Source organism: Pelophylax lessonae (assembly GCF_965119305.1).
Source record: "Pelophylax lessonae genome assembly, chromosome: 12".
Lineage (NCBI taxonomy): Eukaryota > Metazoa > Chordata > Amphibia > Anura > Ranidae > Pelophylax > Pelophylax lessonae.
Window position 1 is genome coordinate 149,614,833 of NC_138779.1, and position 13,555 is coordinate 149,628,387.

Genomic DNA, 13,555 nt, shown 5'->3' on the forward strand with positions numbered 1-13,555 from the left:
TCTTCCAGATCTGTGCAGTAATTCAGTGAGACACTAAGTTAGCCTCTGTGCAGGAGCTTCCTGTAATAAAGACTGGTCACTGCTGCTCTCTCTCCTTGTGCAATGAGACTGGTCTTATCTCCGCCCCCTCCTGTAGTTTTCTGCAGGAAGCATGTAGTGGATGGAGCCTGCTGGGTCCCTCCCACAGCTTTGCTTTCTGTACAGGCTATGCACAGCCCAGTGATTATGTCACTGCTACTTTTTCAAGGTAATAGCTGAATATATAAAGGCATTTGGTGCACACAATGTGGACTTATATCCTCTATTGAAGAATATTTTTAAAAACACGTTTTTTTGGCCAGAGTTCAGATTTAGGTAAGTGCTTTTATATAAAGGGGAACTCCAGGCATGCAGCAGCTTGCAATACACAGTTGAAACATAGGTTGACTATTTTGCTTGCCAAAGGACATGTAATACACAGGGACATGGCATAAGCACACCCAAAATGGTTGAACTGGATGGACCGGTGTCTTTATTCAACCTTACCAACTATGTAACTATGTAATTCTGTTCAGCCAGTCTAATGATTTGTACATCACTATCATACTGCATACCAAAGGCAAGTGACAACCTGTGTTTCATTTTTTCTGTTTTAGCTACCTGCTTGCTAGACAGTAAATGAACACTAGTAAGAAACAAATTAAGTGCTGATAAGTAAGCTGCAGGAAAAAATGTGTCACCTGTTTAGACACACAAGGGTTGATTTAGTAAAGGCAAATAGGCTGTTCGCTTTGCAAGGAAATTTCTATTTGACAAGGAAATTTGCTCCTAGCTTAGTGACTGTGGTGAAAATTCACATTGTAAAGAATACCCAACTATGTGCAAGGAAAATAAAAAAATTTGCTTGCACATTTTTGGATGATGGAAGTCAGCAGAGCTTCACCTCATTCATTAAGCTTAGAAAAAAATTCCCTTGCAAAGTGAACAGCCTATCAGTAAATGAACCCTGGTGTGTGGCATGGGTTTAGGAATCATAAAAGTAAAACCTAAAATACAATTTATTTGCCACGTAAAGTTCACATGTATGTATTGTAGCAGTGTACTTAGTTGCTTAACCGGGGTTCCACTTTAACAGTATATATCCACTGTATCGTTAACGTATTGCAATCAGTCCCACTGGATGCAAACAGACCTTTATTACAGGTTTTGGGATATATCTTTCCATATAGATTCCAGTTTCTCTTGTACTTCTTGTATTGAAGAGGCAGTGTCCTGTAAACTGGAAGAAGCAGGAGATAGTCTATAGTTCAGCTCTTCCATTTCCATATTAATGGTCCAAGTAAATTGTTCAATCTGCATCTGAGTATTCCTGTTGAATTCCTCCACTTCTCTCTGCACCTGAGCTGCCACTTCCTCTACATAAGGGCCTACAGGCTTAGCTGCTTGAGTCTCAGGAAACCGTTCTCTTAGTTGCTGGGGATAGGACACCAGGTGTTCCTTTAAGTCATCTAAATTTTTGTGGATTTTCTTATGTAGCTCTTTTGCATTTTGTGATAATTTATTAGATAATTCTTGTACATGCAGGGTCAATTTTTCCTGAGAAGTCAGGGCATGGGGAGACAGGTTCCCATGAAGCTCCTCAACTGCATAATTAATTTCTGCCAAAAGTCTGTCTGTTAGGGGATGCAAAGTTTGTCTCACTTTCATTGTGTGTTGAATGATTTGGTCTTTCATGTTTTCTGCAACGTTCTGTGTCAACCCTTTACTAATGTCATCCTTGTACAGGCCAAGCTGTGTTTTGAGTTGTTGTGCTCCCTTCCTCACCTGATCTTTGAGCTCCTCACTGTAAGGTGACAAGCGGTTTTGTAACTTTTCAAGATTCTTGCTTATCTTTTGGTGGGCTTCATCCATATAGGGATAGATTTTCCTTTGGATCTCCTGAAGCTCCCTGCGTAAAAGTCGACGTAGTCCATCGGAGTCCTCGTACACTTGTTTCTGGAAATTTGTCTTCAGAGGCCCAAATAACTTACCGACATAGCTGACCCCATTATGAAGGCTGCTTTTAATCCCACTGTATAAATAAATAATTAAACTATGTATTAAGGTGTATGTAAAACCAATCACTAAAATATTATATACGTTTTGATATGTAAAAGTAAATCCAATAGTTTTATTTTTTTATTTTTTAAATATTATTAGATTTGCAAATATCAAATGTCATCTCAATTTAGGGACAGCAGACACCAGCACAAAGGACTTTGCAAATCTGTAAACAGCTAATTGAGTTCTGTCAGGATACAGATTAATACCTCCCTCTGACCTATCGTTAAACTATGACACCTTCAGTTCTGTCACCCATGGTTTGTAGGGCAATTAAAGCACTAGGAACACATAGCGTGCCATAAAATGTCTACCCAGAAAGCAGTAAGGCGTGGGGCATCCTATTCCAGACCTCTGCCAAATTCACAACTTAATAAAATCCACACACAATTCATAAAACTTGAACAGGACCAAGACACATTATTATTAAGTATATATTTGAATTGGAAATATCATACCAAACAAAGCAAGGTCATACATGACTAAGTTAGAGCATAAAGAAGGGGAGATAGCAGTCTCCTACCTCCTAGGTGACAGGCATATCTGATTTACTCTGTGTTTGGTATCACTGGATGCATACTGAACAATAATCTACCGGTTTCTAGGATGCAACCTTCACATGTTGTAAGATATTATTATTAGGTGTTAGGTGATACAGTCATAACACGATGGCCACACTAAATTGGTCAGATGGCCTCTGTCAACACTCCTTTGATCCCAGAGAAAAAGGGAATGCCAAGACAGTTTGACAGTTCTCTGTAATGAGAGCCAATAACACCTTGCTCATTGACTGAAAACCAAGGACTTTGCAACAGTGGCAGAACTACCAGGGTCACAGCAATCCTTGCAACTGGGCCCTGGAGTTCCGCCACAGTGGGTGGGCCCCCGCCTGTTCTTTCACTGTGAAGAGCCCACCCGCCCACTCTGGCTGTGCCACTGTGAGGGGCCTGTCCGCCAACCGCCAATTTTCCCACTGTGAGGGGCCTGTCTACCCATCCTGGCTCTGCCATTGTGGGGGCCTGCCCACCCATCCATTCGTTCCAACGCTGGGGGGGGGGGTGGCCGTGGCCGCCCGCTGGTTGCTGAGGGGAGGCTGAGCACTGCACTGCCCGCCTAAACTTTCCAGAGAAAAGTCATGTAGAAAGGCGGATACTGAAAGAGAAAGTCAGCTGACCAGCTGAAAACCAATAGAGTGAAGGAGGAGGAGCTCTCCCCTCTCCCCTGTGAGAAGACCCCTTGACATAGAGGCATACCTGGAGGCACGTGAATACTTAGGGGGAATTAACTGACTAAGTAAGAGACTAATTGCCAGTGCAACTGATCCCATCCTCCACCACCGCTGCCACTGATCCCACCCCCCTTCACCACCACCGCTGCCACTGATCCCACCTCCCTCACAACCACCACCGCTGCCACTGATCCCACCCCTCTCACCCCCACCGTTGCCACTGATCCCACCCTACTTCACCACCACCGCTGCAACTGATCCCACCTCCCTTCACCACCACCACTGCCACTGATCCCACCCCCTCACCACCACCACCACTGCACTTCTGCTCCAATCGCCTAGGCGGTCCAAACGGATGTGGCATAGGAGAGGGGGAGAAGTGCTTAAAGCGAAACTTCCCTTTTTGGGTGGAGCTCCGCTTTAAATGTAACCAAAGAGCACTGGTGCCTTATTGGATGCGCAGTGAAAAATATTGCAATGTTCACCGTCAGCAACTTAAAGAGCAACTAAACTCACCTTCAGTCCAGCAATCCAACATCCCGAAGCTCTCAGCTGGCTGCTAACATCTTCAGATGGCCAGCTTTTGGACATTGATTCCCAGCCTCTTTCATTGGCTGGACAGAGATGACATCCTACTCATGCACGCGTGGGAGTTCAGTTGGCTCAGCATTGACAAATTTGTACAATGAGTTGCGCTCACTATACAGGGGCAGACAGACAGGTACTGTAGGTAACTTTAATGCAGAAGAGACATAGCATGCTTCTTCTGCATTAAAAAACCTGCCTGTTCGCCCAATTTTAATTTTTACTATAAAATTCCACTTTAAACCCAATTCTCCAAGATACCCTTCAGCTCAAAATCCTCCTCCTTACATGCTCCAGACAACCATTGTGATGTGAGTCACTTTGGCTGGGGGGGTTTGTGGAACCCAGATTGCTTTAGGGAGGTTGGGAGACTCCTTGTCCAGCTTCCCTGGTGCCTCTTATGTGTAAGTCACCCTGTGTCTATTAGGGGCACAGGGTGACCAAGAACCCCAGTCGGGTCTGCACTAATCAGACTCACTGTACAACCACACTGGATTCAGCCTTTCGTGTTACCCCAGCTATCCTGGGTTCTATATGTGTGGTTTGTGTTGGGGAAGTGAGGGGCTCTTTCACTTAGGACTGTAATATTTATGAACAGTGTCCCTCAAAAAATATATGAAGATATATTGCAGATTGCTAGGATATTGCAAAAGTGCTTCAGACCCTTGCTAGTGGGGTGGGGGTTTGTTATTGTTGAATACCTGCATTCCATTGTTCTATTGTTCCTGTCTGCCTTGAGTAAGCTTATTATGGGATGTGTATGTTTGTGTGGATTGCCTAAGGCGGAAGGGTTGTCAGAGTGTATATTTCCTTCTGCTTTGTGTTTCAATAAACAGTTTGATTCTGGTTTCACTCCAAAACTTGTACTGTCGAGTTCTTGGGGTAACTATAGCCAGATTCACGGATCTTGGGTTCCAGAGCTTAGGAAGCAGGTTCTTGAAGGAGGTACCCAGTCAGGGGTGTCCTGTTCCGTTACATTGGTGGCAGTGGTGGGATTGTTTGTAGAACTGTTCCAGTAGGACCAGCTGGGCAGCATCCACTAAGGTAGTTGCCTGACAGCCAGAGAACCATGCATCTACCGATCGGGACATCTGATGAGCCCATTCCGTATAGAGCTGACCCTCTTCCCATTGTAATCTGTGAAATTTGGACCGATGAGCTTCGGGGTGATTGTGTATCTTGCCAGCAGCCGCTCCTTGATCCGCTCGTAGTCTTTTTTGTCTTCCGCAGGTATGGCTTCAAAAGCATCCAGTGCTCGACCAGACAGCTTGCTGATGAGGATGGTGACCCAGTCAGCTTTGTCAATTCCCTGGAGACCACACTGGGTCTCGAAGACATGTAGGTATCAGTCGATTTCCTCCACCCCATCCTGGAAGGGTCGGAATGCCGCAAAGGGAAGTTTCTTGTGGATACCCTTTTCTGCAACTGCAGTACCCCCGATCTCCTTCTGGACCTCAAGCATTTTCAGGCGGGTCATGTCTGTAATTATCTGGGTGATCACCTCTTGGGGGGGGGAGCGGTGCTGTAGAGTGACAGCCGCCACTGGATCTCTTGCTGGAGCTCGGACATTCCGGACCCCTACATAGCTGGCCCTCTGATTCGGTCGCTGGCCTGGTCACTCTGCATCAACTCAGCAATTAAGGTGGTGTCATGGATCTGCTACCTAAGGGGTTAACTTAGTGCAGAGTCTGCAGACTAATTGCAGTGATTGGAAACAGGCTGCTCTATTTAAACTCCTCAGAAGCATTATGTCTTTGCTGTCTGATCTGCAGCTTCCTGTGACCCCTGCTCCTGTTTACCTGCTTCTGTGATTGATCTCCTGTACGACCTGGCTTGACTTTGGACTTCCTTTGCTTTCTGCCTGCACCGGACTTCGGCTCCCCTCTAACCTTGAACCTGCATGCTCCTTTGGATTCCACGCCGCCCGCCTGTTGTTGACCCGGCCTGTGAACTGATCCGTTTGCCTGTGAGCCCCCAGAGTGAGTGTGGACTCGGGTGTTCCGTCCTTCTGCCTGCCTGCTGTTGGGATCCTCCTACCTGCTGGTTGTCTCCTTTTAAAGCATCTGGGAACTTGGAGCTGCCCATCCAACAGCTGACCAGCCAGGCCCTCATACCATTCTGCTCTCCCGTGCCACCATTCTGCTCTACCAGGGGCCGTGAGTCAGATACGTAAGGGAGGCCTTCCTCTGCACTATCGGGCTCATCAGTCAGGTACGTGAGAAGTTGACAGGTGACCTTTGACTTGTTGCCAGCGTTCTGTCCTCTTGATTCAAGCTTACGTGTGGTTCGCTTAAGGCTGGAGTAGCAAAGCTCCATCCGACAAGGTCCAGTTGGTGGTATGGATGTTCCAGGCACAAGGAAGCATCCCACCGCTTCCACCAATGTGACAGAACAGGACACCCCTGACTGGGTACCTCCATCAAGAACCTGCTTCCTAAGCTCTGGAACCCGAGATCCGTGAATCTGGCTATAGTTACCCCAAGAACTCGACAGTACAAGTTTTGCAGTGAAACCAGAATCAAACTGTTTATTGAAACACAAAGCAGAAGGAAATATACACTCTGACAACCCCTCCGCCTTAGGCAATCCACACAAAGACAGGAACAATAGAACAATGGAATGCAGGTATTCAACAATAACAAACCCCCACCCCACTAGCAAGGGTCTGAAGCACTTTTGCAATATTCTAGCAATCTGCAATATATCTTCATATATTTTTTGAGGGACACTGTTCATAAATATTACAGTCCTAAGTGAAAGAACCCCTCACTCCCCCAACACAAACCCTACATATAGAACCCAGGATAGCCGGGGTAACACGAAAGGCTGAGTCCAGTGTGGTTGTACAGCGAGTCTGATTAGTGCAGACCCGCTGGGGTTCTTGGTCACCCTGTGCCCCTAATAGACACAGGGTGACTTACACATAAGAGGCACCAGGGAAGCTGGACAAGGAGTCTCCTTAAAGCAATCTGGGTTCCACAAGCCCCCCAGCCAAAGTGACTCACGTCACAACCATCTTCCAGCTCTGCCCCCCTCTGGATGCACCCTCCAGCAGAACAGCAAAAATCTTTTATGCCCCAAGACACAGGCCAATTTCTGCTTCTTTAAGCCCAGGCTCAGGGCTGTCTTTCAGCAACATCCTCCTTTGGCAAAAGCCCTGGGAAGCAAAATTCCTTCAGGGCAACCTTCTGTCTAGGCCAAAGCCCAAAAAGGAAAAGACCCTTCTGGTAGGTCACGTATTGATATAGTTCCCCAGCATTCATCACTGGCAATAAATCTCCTAGTGATTTGCTAAAGAGAAACCAGAGGGCAGAAATGGGGGCATTAGCGGTAGGGTGTTCGGAGCTCCTATACCCAGGGTGGGTATGGGGAAAAATCAAGAGAGCAGCCTAAAAACATCAAATGAGGATAAATGTAACCGATCAAAATTAAGAGGTTTGTATACCAATGCCAGAAGCCTGGCCAACAAGATGGGAGAGCTGGAGCTGCTGATGTTTGAGGAGGACTTAGATTTTGTGGGGATAACTGAGACTTGGTTTGACAGCTCTCATGATTGGATGGTGACCATTCAGGGGTATTCCCTTTATCGCAGAGATAGAGAAGGTAAAAAAGGGGGAGGGGTATGTCTGTATATTAAGAACAGCATACAGGTAAATATGAGGGATGATATTAATAATGGAGCTATGGATGAGGCAGAATCCCTATGGGTAGAGCTTCAAAGGGATGGCACGGCGTGGAAGGTAATATTGGGCGTATGCTATAGGCCCCCCAACCAGAGGGAGGAGGGTGAGGCGGACCTCCTTTTACAGATAGGATTGGCAGCAAGGATGGGAAATGTCATTATAATGGGGGACTTTAATTATCCAGATATAGACTGGGCAGAAGGAACCGCGCACTCAGGCAAGGCTAGGCAGTTCCTAAATGTTTTGCAGGACAATTTTATGGGTCAGATGGTGAATGCACCGACAAGAAACAATGCGGTACTTGACCTACTGATTACCAACGATACAGACCTGATCACGGATATAGAAATACGGGACAACTTAGGGAAACAGTGACCATAGGTCAATAAGTTTCAGTATTAATTACAGTAATAGGAAGCAGAGGGGTAATATAAGAACACTGAATTTCAAAAGAGCCAATTTCCCTAAACTGCGCTTGCTGCTAGAAAATATCAATTGGGATAGAACCCTGGGAACAAAGAACACGGAGGAAAAATGGGAGCGCTTCAAGAGCATACTAAACAGGGGGATAGGCCAGTGCATTCCAAAGGGAAATAAATTTAAAAGAGCAAAAATAAACCCTGGATGGCTAAACTCCAACATAAAAATGTATATTAGTGCTAAAGAAAAGGCCTTCAAAAAATACAAGACTGAGGGGTCATTGGCAGCATTTAAGCATTACAAAGAGTGTAATAAGAAATGTAAAGATGAAATCAGGGCGGCTAAAATAGAACACGAGAGACATATAGCGAAGGAGAGTAAAAAGAACCCCAAGAAGTTCTTTAAGTATATAAACAGTAAGAAAGCGAGGCCAGAAAACATTGGCCCCATAAAAGATGATAAAGGAAATATGGCCACAGAGGACAGGGAAAAGGCGGAAGTGTTAAATAATTTCTTCTCTTCAGTCTTCACAAAAGAATCTGGGGGCTACACGAACCTTGCTTGTAAGGCCGAACTAAATAATACACCTCAGGAAGTGCCGCCATGGCTAACAGAGGATAGACTTAGAGCTAAACTAGAGAAACTTAACATAAATAAATCCCCGGGACCGGATGGCTTGCACCCGAGGGTTCTTAATGAGCTCAGTCAGGTGATTGCCAGACCATTATTCTTGATCTTTAAGGATAGTTTACAGACGGGTATGGTGCCAGCTGATTGGAAAAAAGCCAACGTGGTACCAATATTTAAGAAGGGGCCGAGATATATCCCGGGTAACTATAGGCCGGTCAGCCTAACATCAGTAGTCTGCAAAATTTTGGAGGGGATGATAAGGGACCACATACAAGACTTTAGTAATGAAAACGGTATTATAAGTAGTAATCAGCATGGATTTATAAAAAATAGTTCTTGCCAAACCAATCTATTGACCTTCTACGATGAAGTGAGCAGCCACCTAGATAAAGGTAAGCCTGTGGATGTGGTGTATCGGGACTTTGCAAAGGCCTTTGACACCGTTCCCCACAAACGATTACTGTACAAACTAAGGAAGGTAGGTATGGATCAGAAGGTGAGTACCTGGATAGAGAACTGGCTCCAGGGGAGAGTACAGAGGGTGGTGATTAATGGGGAGTACTCGGATTGGGCGGGTGTGGAAAGTGGGGTCCCCCAGGGTTCTGTCCTGGGACCAATCCTGTTTAATTTGTTCATAAATGATCTAGAGGAGGGGATATCTAGTACAATCTCAGTATTTGCAGATGATACTAAACTAGGCATGCCAATATCTTCTATGCAGGATGTGGAAACCTTGCAAGCAGACCTGAACAAAATAACGGGGTGGGCAACTACATGGCAGATGAGGTTTAATGTTGATAAATGTAAAGTAATGCACTTGGGGGCCAGAAACCAGAAAGCAAGCTACTCACTAGGGGGGGAACCTCTGGTTGAGTCTAGGATGGAAAAGGACTTGGGGTTACTGGTAGACAACAAGCTTGCCAGTGGCATGCATTGCCAAGCCGCCGCAAGCAAAGCCAACAGAATACTGGGATGTATAAAAAAGGGCATTCACTCCAGAAATAAAGAGATTATTCTCCCGCTCTACAAGACTCTGGTCCGGCCACATCTGGAGTATGCTGTCCAGTTCTGGGCACCGGTCCTCAGGAAGGATGTGCTGGAATTGGAGAAAGTCCAGAGAAGGGCAACAAAAATAATTAGGGGAATGGAGGACATCAGCTATGAGGAAAGACTACAAGCACTGAACCTTTTCTCTCTGGAGAAAAGACGATTGAGGGGGGATATGATATCAATGTACAAATACTGTACTGGTGACCCGAGCATAAGGAACAAACTATTCATAGAAAGGAGATACAATAAGACACGTGGCCACACACTAAAACTAGAGGAAAGGCGGTTTAACCTTAAAGTGCGTAAGGGGTTCTTCACTGTAAGGGCGGTAAGGATGTGGAATTCTCTTCCACAAGCAGTCGTATCAGCAGGGAGCATTGATAGTTTCAAAAAACTATTAGATGGCCACCTTAAAGACCACAACATACAGGGGTATACAATGTACGGTTAAAAGCAAACACACACACACACGCATCATAGGTTGAACTTGATGGACTGATGTCTTTTTTCAACCTCACTAACTATGTAACTATGTAACAGTCTTCATACCTCAAAATTATTGTTGCTTCTTGCGCTGCAGAGGACACTTTCCAGCAACAGAAGTAGTCAGTCAGAAGTAAATAATAGTTTGAACGTAGGGGAAAGCCAACAAACACAGAAACTATAACAATTTAGCTGACTACAGCCTCGCTGTCCACTAAACTTAGACTAGGGACACCCCAGTTTAAAACAGGGTGCCTGCAAATACTTGATGATCCTGCCATGAAGAAATCTGTTTAAGTACTTCCTGTAATAGGGTGGCAAATATTTGTCCCTGTTTCTCAATTGCTCTTCTCCACTGTCCCCTCGTCCCATGTGCTCCACCATTAAAGTGAACTTGTTTTTTTGCCCTTCATTTACCATGGGGTGGTCCTAGTGACCAATCACCCACTTGTTAACATAAAAACTTGGGCAGCTCTTATCCTCTGTCTGGACCTACTGTGCCTCCCACCCTCTGCCCTGCTATGTACGATAGAACTGTGAAGGTAGTTGGAGTGTAATGTAAAGGGGACCTGTGATGTAAGGATGGGGGTTGGGAAGTGAAGGGGGATTGTGATGTAAAGGGGGCTGTGATGTGAAGGGGGGACTGTGATGTAAGGGGGAGTTTGATGTGAAGGGGGGGGGGACTGTGATGTAAAGTGGGGGGATTTGATGTGAAGGGGGGCAGTGATGTAAAGGGGGGCTGTGATGGGAAGAGGGGACTTTTATGTATGGGGCTGTTGGTGTAAAGTGGGCCGTGATGCAAAGGGGGGATTGAGATGTGAAGGAGGGCTGTGATGTAAAGGGGATACTGATGTAAAAAAGGGACTCTCTTATGAAGGGGGATGGGGGGTTGTGATATAAAGGTTATCTTACAAATGTGAGATCCGGACCTCTGTTGGAACATACGTTTACTGACTGAACCTTTGTGAATTTAAATTTAAAATCTATGGTTCAAGTATTTAATACTATCACTTACCTGTCCTCTCTGACTGAGTTTTCTTGGAGATTCCATCCAATCTTTCCATTCATAAGATGGCTAAAGTAATCCCGGAATCTGCTGTTAGATTGTTCTGATTGGCAGACTGTCCAAAGAAACAAGTCATACTTAGAAACATGTTCTGTGGATAACAGGCAAATTTACAACTGGCCCAAACTAATAGGCCATCCACAACTAAAGTGAATATATTTTATATATACAGTGAAAAAAGATGTAAGGAGCAAGGCTTTTTTTCTGGCAAATTGCTACAGAACTAAAACTAAGTCAGGCCGTATATGATTTTGTTTCTTTTGTTCAACGAGCAGGTTAAATGAAAGCAAATGAATTGATTCCCTCATTCACATATTGGAGGTGGATGCGGAAATCCCTTCCACTGAGCGAATGTATTCTGACAGCAGGGAGGCTTCCCCGCCATCAGAATACACTCATTTCAGAGATGTATAGTAACTAAGTAGAACTACTTCACTACTGTACTTAAGTACCGAAAGGCGGTATCTGTACTTTCCTAGAGTAGAATTTTTTTCTCCTACTTCCACTTTTACTTCACTACATTTTTTCAATGATTTCAATACTTCTACTCTGATATTTTATTTTTGTGCTGCATAGTTACTCGTTACAATTATAAAAATTACCACTGCCAGAACAGTAGATGGCAGGTTTCATGAAGCTCAAAACATGTGTATTATCATACGAAAATAAATGCTACTGTATGTATAAGTAAAAGCTGCATTTGAAATAATAAAAAACAATATGATGTTCAAACTTTTGACTTCTTTCTTTAATAACTACATAACACAGTACTTGTACTTTTACTTTCAGTACTTGAGTAGCAATTTTTTTTAAAAACTACTGGTACTTTTACTTTCAGTACTTGAGTAGCAAAATTTTTAAAAAAACTACTTGCAATACTTAAGTACAAAAAATGTTGAATACTTTAGTACTTCTATTCAAGTCACTTTTTGATTGAGCACTTCCACTTCTACTCAAGTCACTTTTTGATCGAGCACTTGTACTTTTACTCAAGTATGGGTTTCGAGTACTTTATACAACTCTGACTCATTTGAACTGCTGGACACACCTTGTGGCACTGATCGAGTGAAAATCTAGCAACAAGCTGATTGTAAAGAAGTCGATCAAGATATTGACTTCTGTACAATCAGACGAATCTCGATTTATCTATGTATGGCTGGCTTAACCCCCTTAAGTGAATGAAAAATATGTTTTTTTTACCAGTGCCAACTCCTTTTTATCATGCAGCTATCTAACACAGACAGCGCAATATATTTTACCTTTCACTATTTAACTTTTTCTGCCCCCCACCCAAAAAAGTAAAAAAAAATGGTAATGTAACTATTTAGAAATTACATCCTATGAATTCAGTACAAAATTTAAAGCTGAACTTTGGGTTAAGCAAATATTGTCCAACTCCAAGAGCCATGTGTATTCCTATTGTGTCTTTGTGTATTTCTTCCAGAATGGTGCAATAATTCATTGTGGAGCTTTCTGTAATATAAAGATCAGCCCCCGCTGCTGGCTCTCCTTTTGGTCTTCTCTCTGCCATTCCTGTAGTTTTCTGCAAGCAGTCTGTTGTGATTGGTCCTGCTGGGCCCTGCATATAGCTCCGCTCTGGTTATGTCCCAGATAGTGATGATGACATTTCTATTTTTTAAAATGTAATAACTGAATTTACATAGGTTTGGTGCTCACAAAGTGTATTTACTGTATATCTTCCGTGCCTGTTGGAAATATATTTAAATGAACATGCTTGTAAAACTGCGGATGCCCACCTACCTGTTAGTGATGAAATGAGCAGCAGGCATACGAGACCTTTGTTGGCCATTTTTAATAAATAAAATTATGTTTTTTTGTGAACCTAAAATGTAAAACACAAAATACAGAAACATTACTTGAGAGAAAAGTGCATCAAAAATGTAACTAAACTAAAACGAGTCACCCACTAATGTACAATTGTACTGAAGTTCTAAAAGCCAATGACTGCCTTTCTACCCTGGAGCAACATTGTCAATGCATAAAATGCAGTACTGCTTCAGAATTGGTCCACATTTCTGTCCACTTTCAAGCTGGTTTTAAAGATATGCAAGATGCTCTAACTTCCACTATTGAGATCCAATATTGCTAAAGTCATATCTGATTTGTAAAGTTTAAACTGGCCATACATTATCGTATTTAATTTCCTTTTGATTTACCTTCAACTATGTAGTGCAAGAACCTGCCTGATTGCATACGAATTTTAAGTTTATAGGTTTGATCTCATATTATATGGTTTTGGTAAATCTAAAAAAAAATTGTACAAGAAAATTGTATAATGTATAAGCAGCCTTACTGGCTCTGGTTAGACAG

General features: G+C 43.6%; 1 protein-coding gene across 1 annotated transcript; it reads right to left on the reverse strand.

Annotated features, from left to right (window-relative positions):
- Positions 1 to 1,156: 1,156 nt before the first annotated feature.
- APOA5 (apolipoprotein A5) lies at positions 1,157 to 13,061 on the reverse strand. The gene is made up of 3 exons (XM_082274073.1): positions 12,986 to 13,061; positions 11,174 to 11,279; positions 1,157 to 2,050 (listed from the first exon to the last, which is right to left on the reverse strand). Exons 1-3 carry the CDS (start codon positions 13,032 to 13,034, stop codon positions 1,177 to 1,179), a joined length of 1,029 nt encoding a protein of 342 aa, XP_082130199.1. The 5' UTR covers positions 13,035 to 13,061; the 3' UTR covers positions 1,157 to 1,176.
- Positions 13,062 to 13,555: the final 494 nt, after the last annotated feature.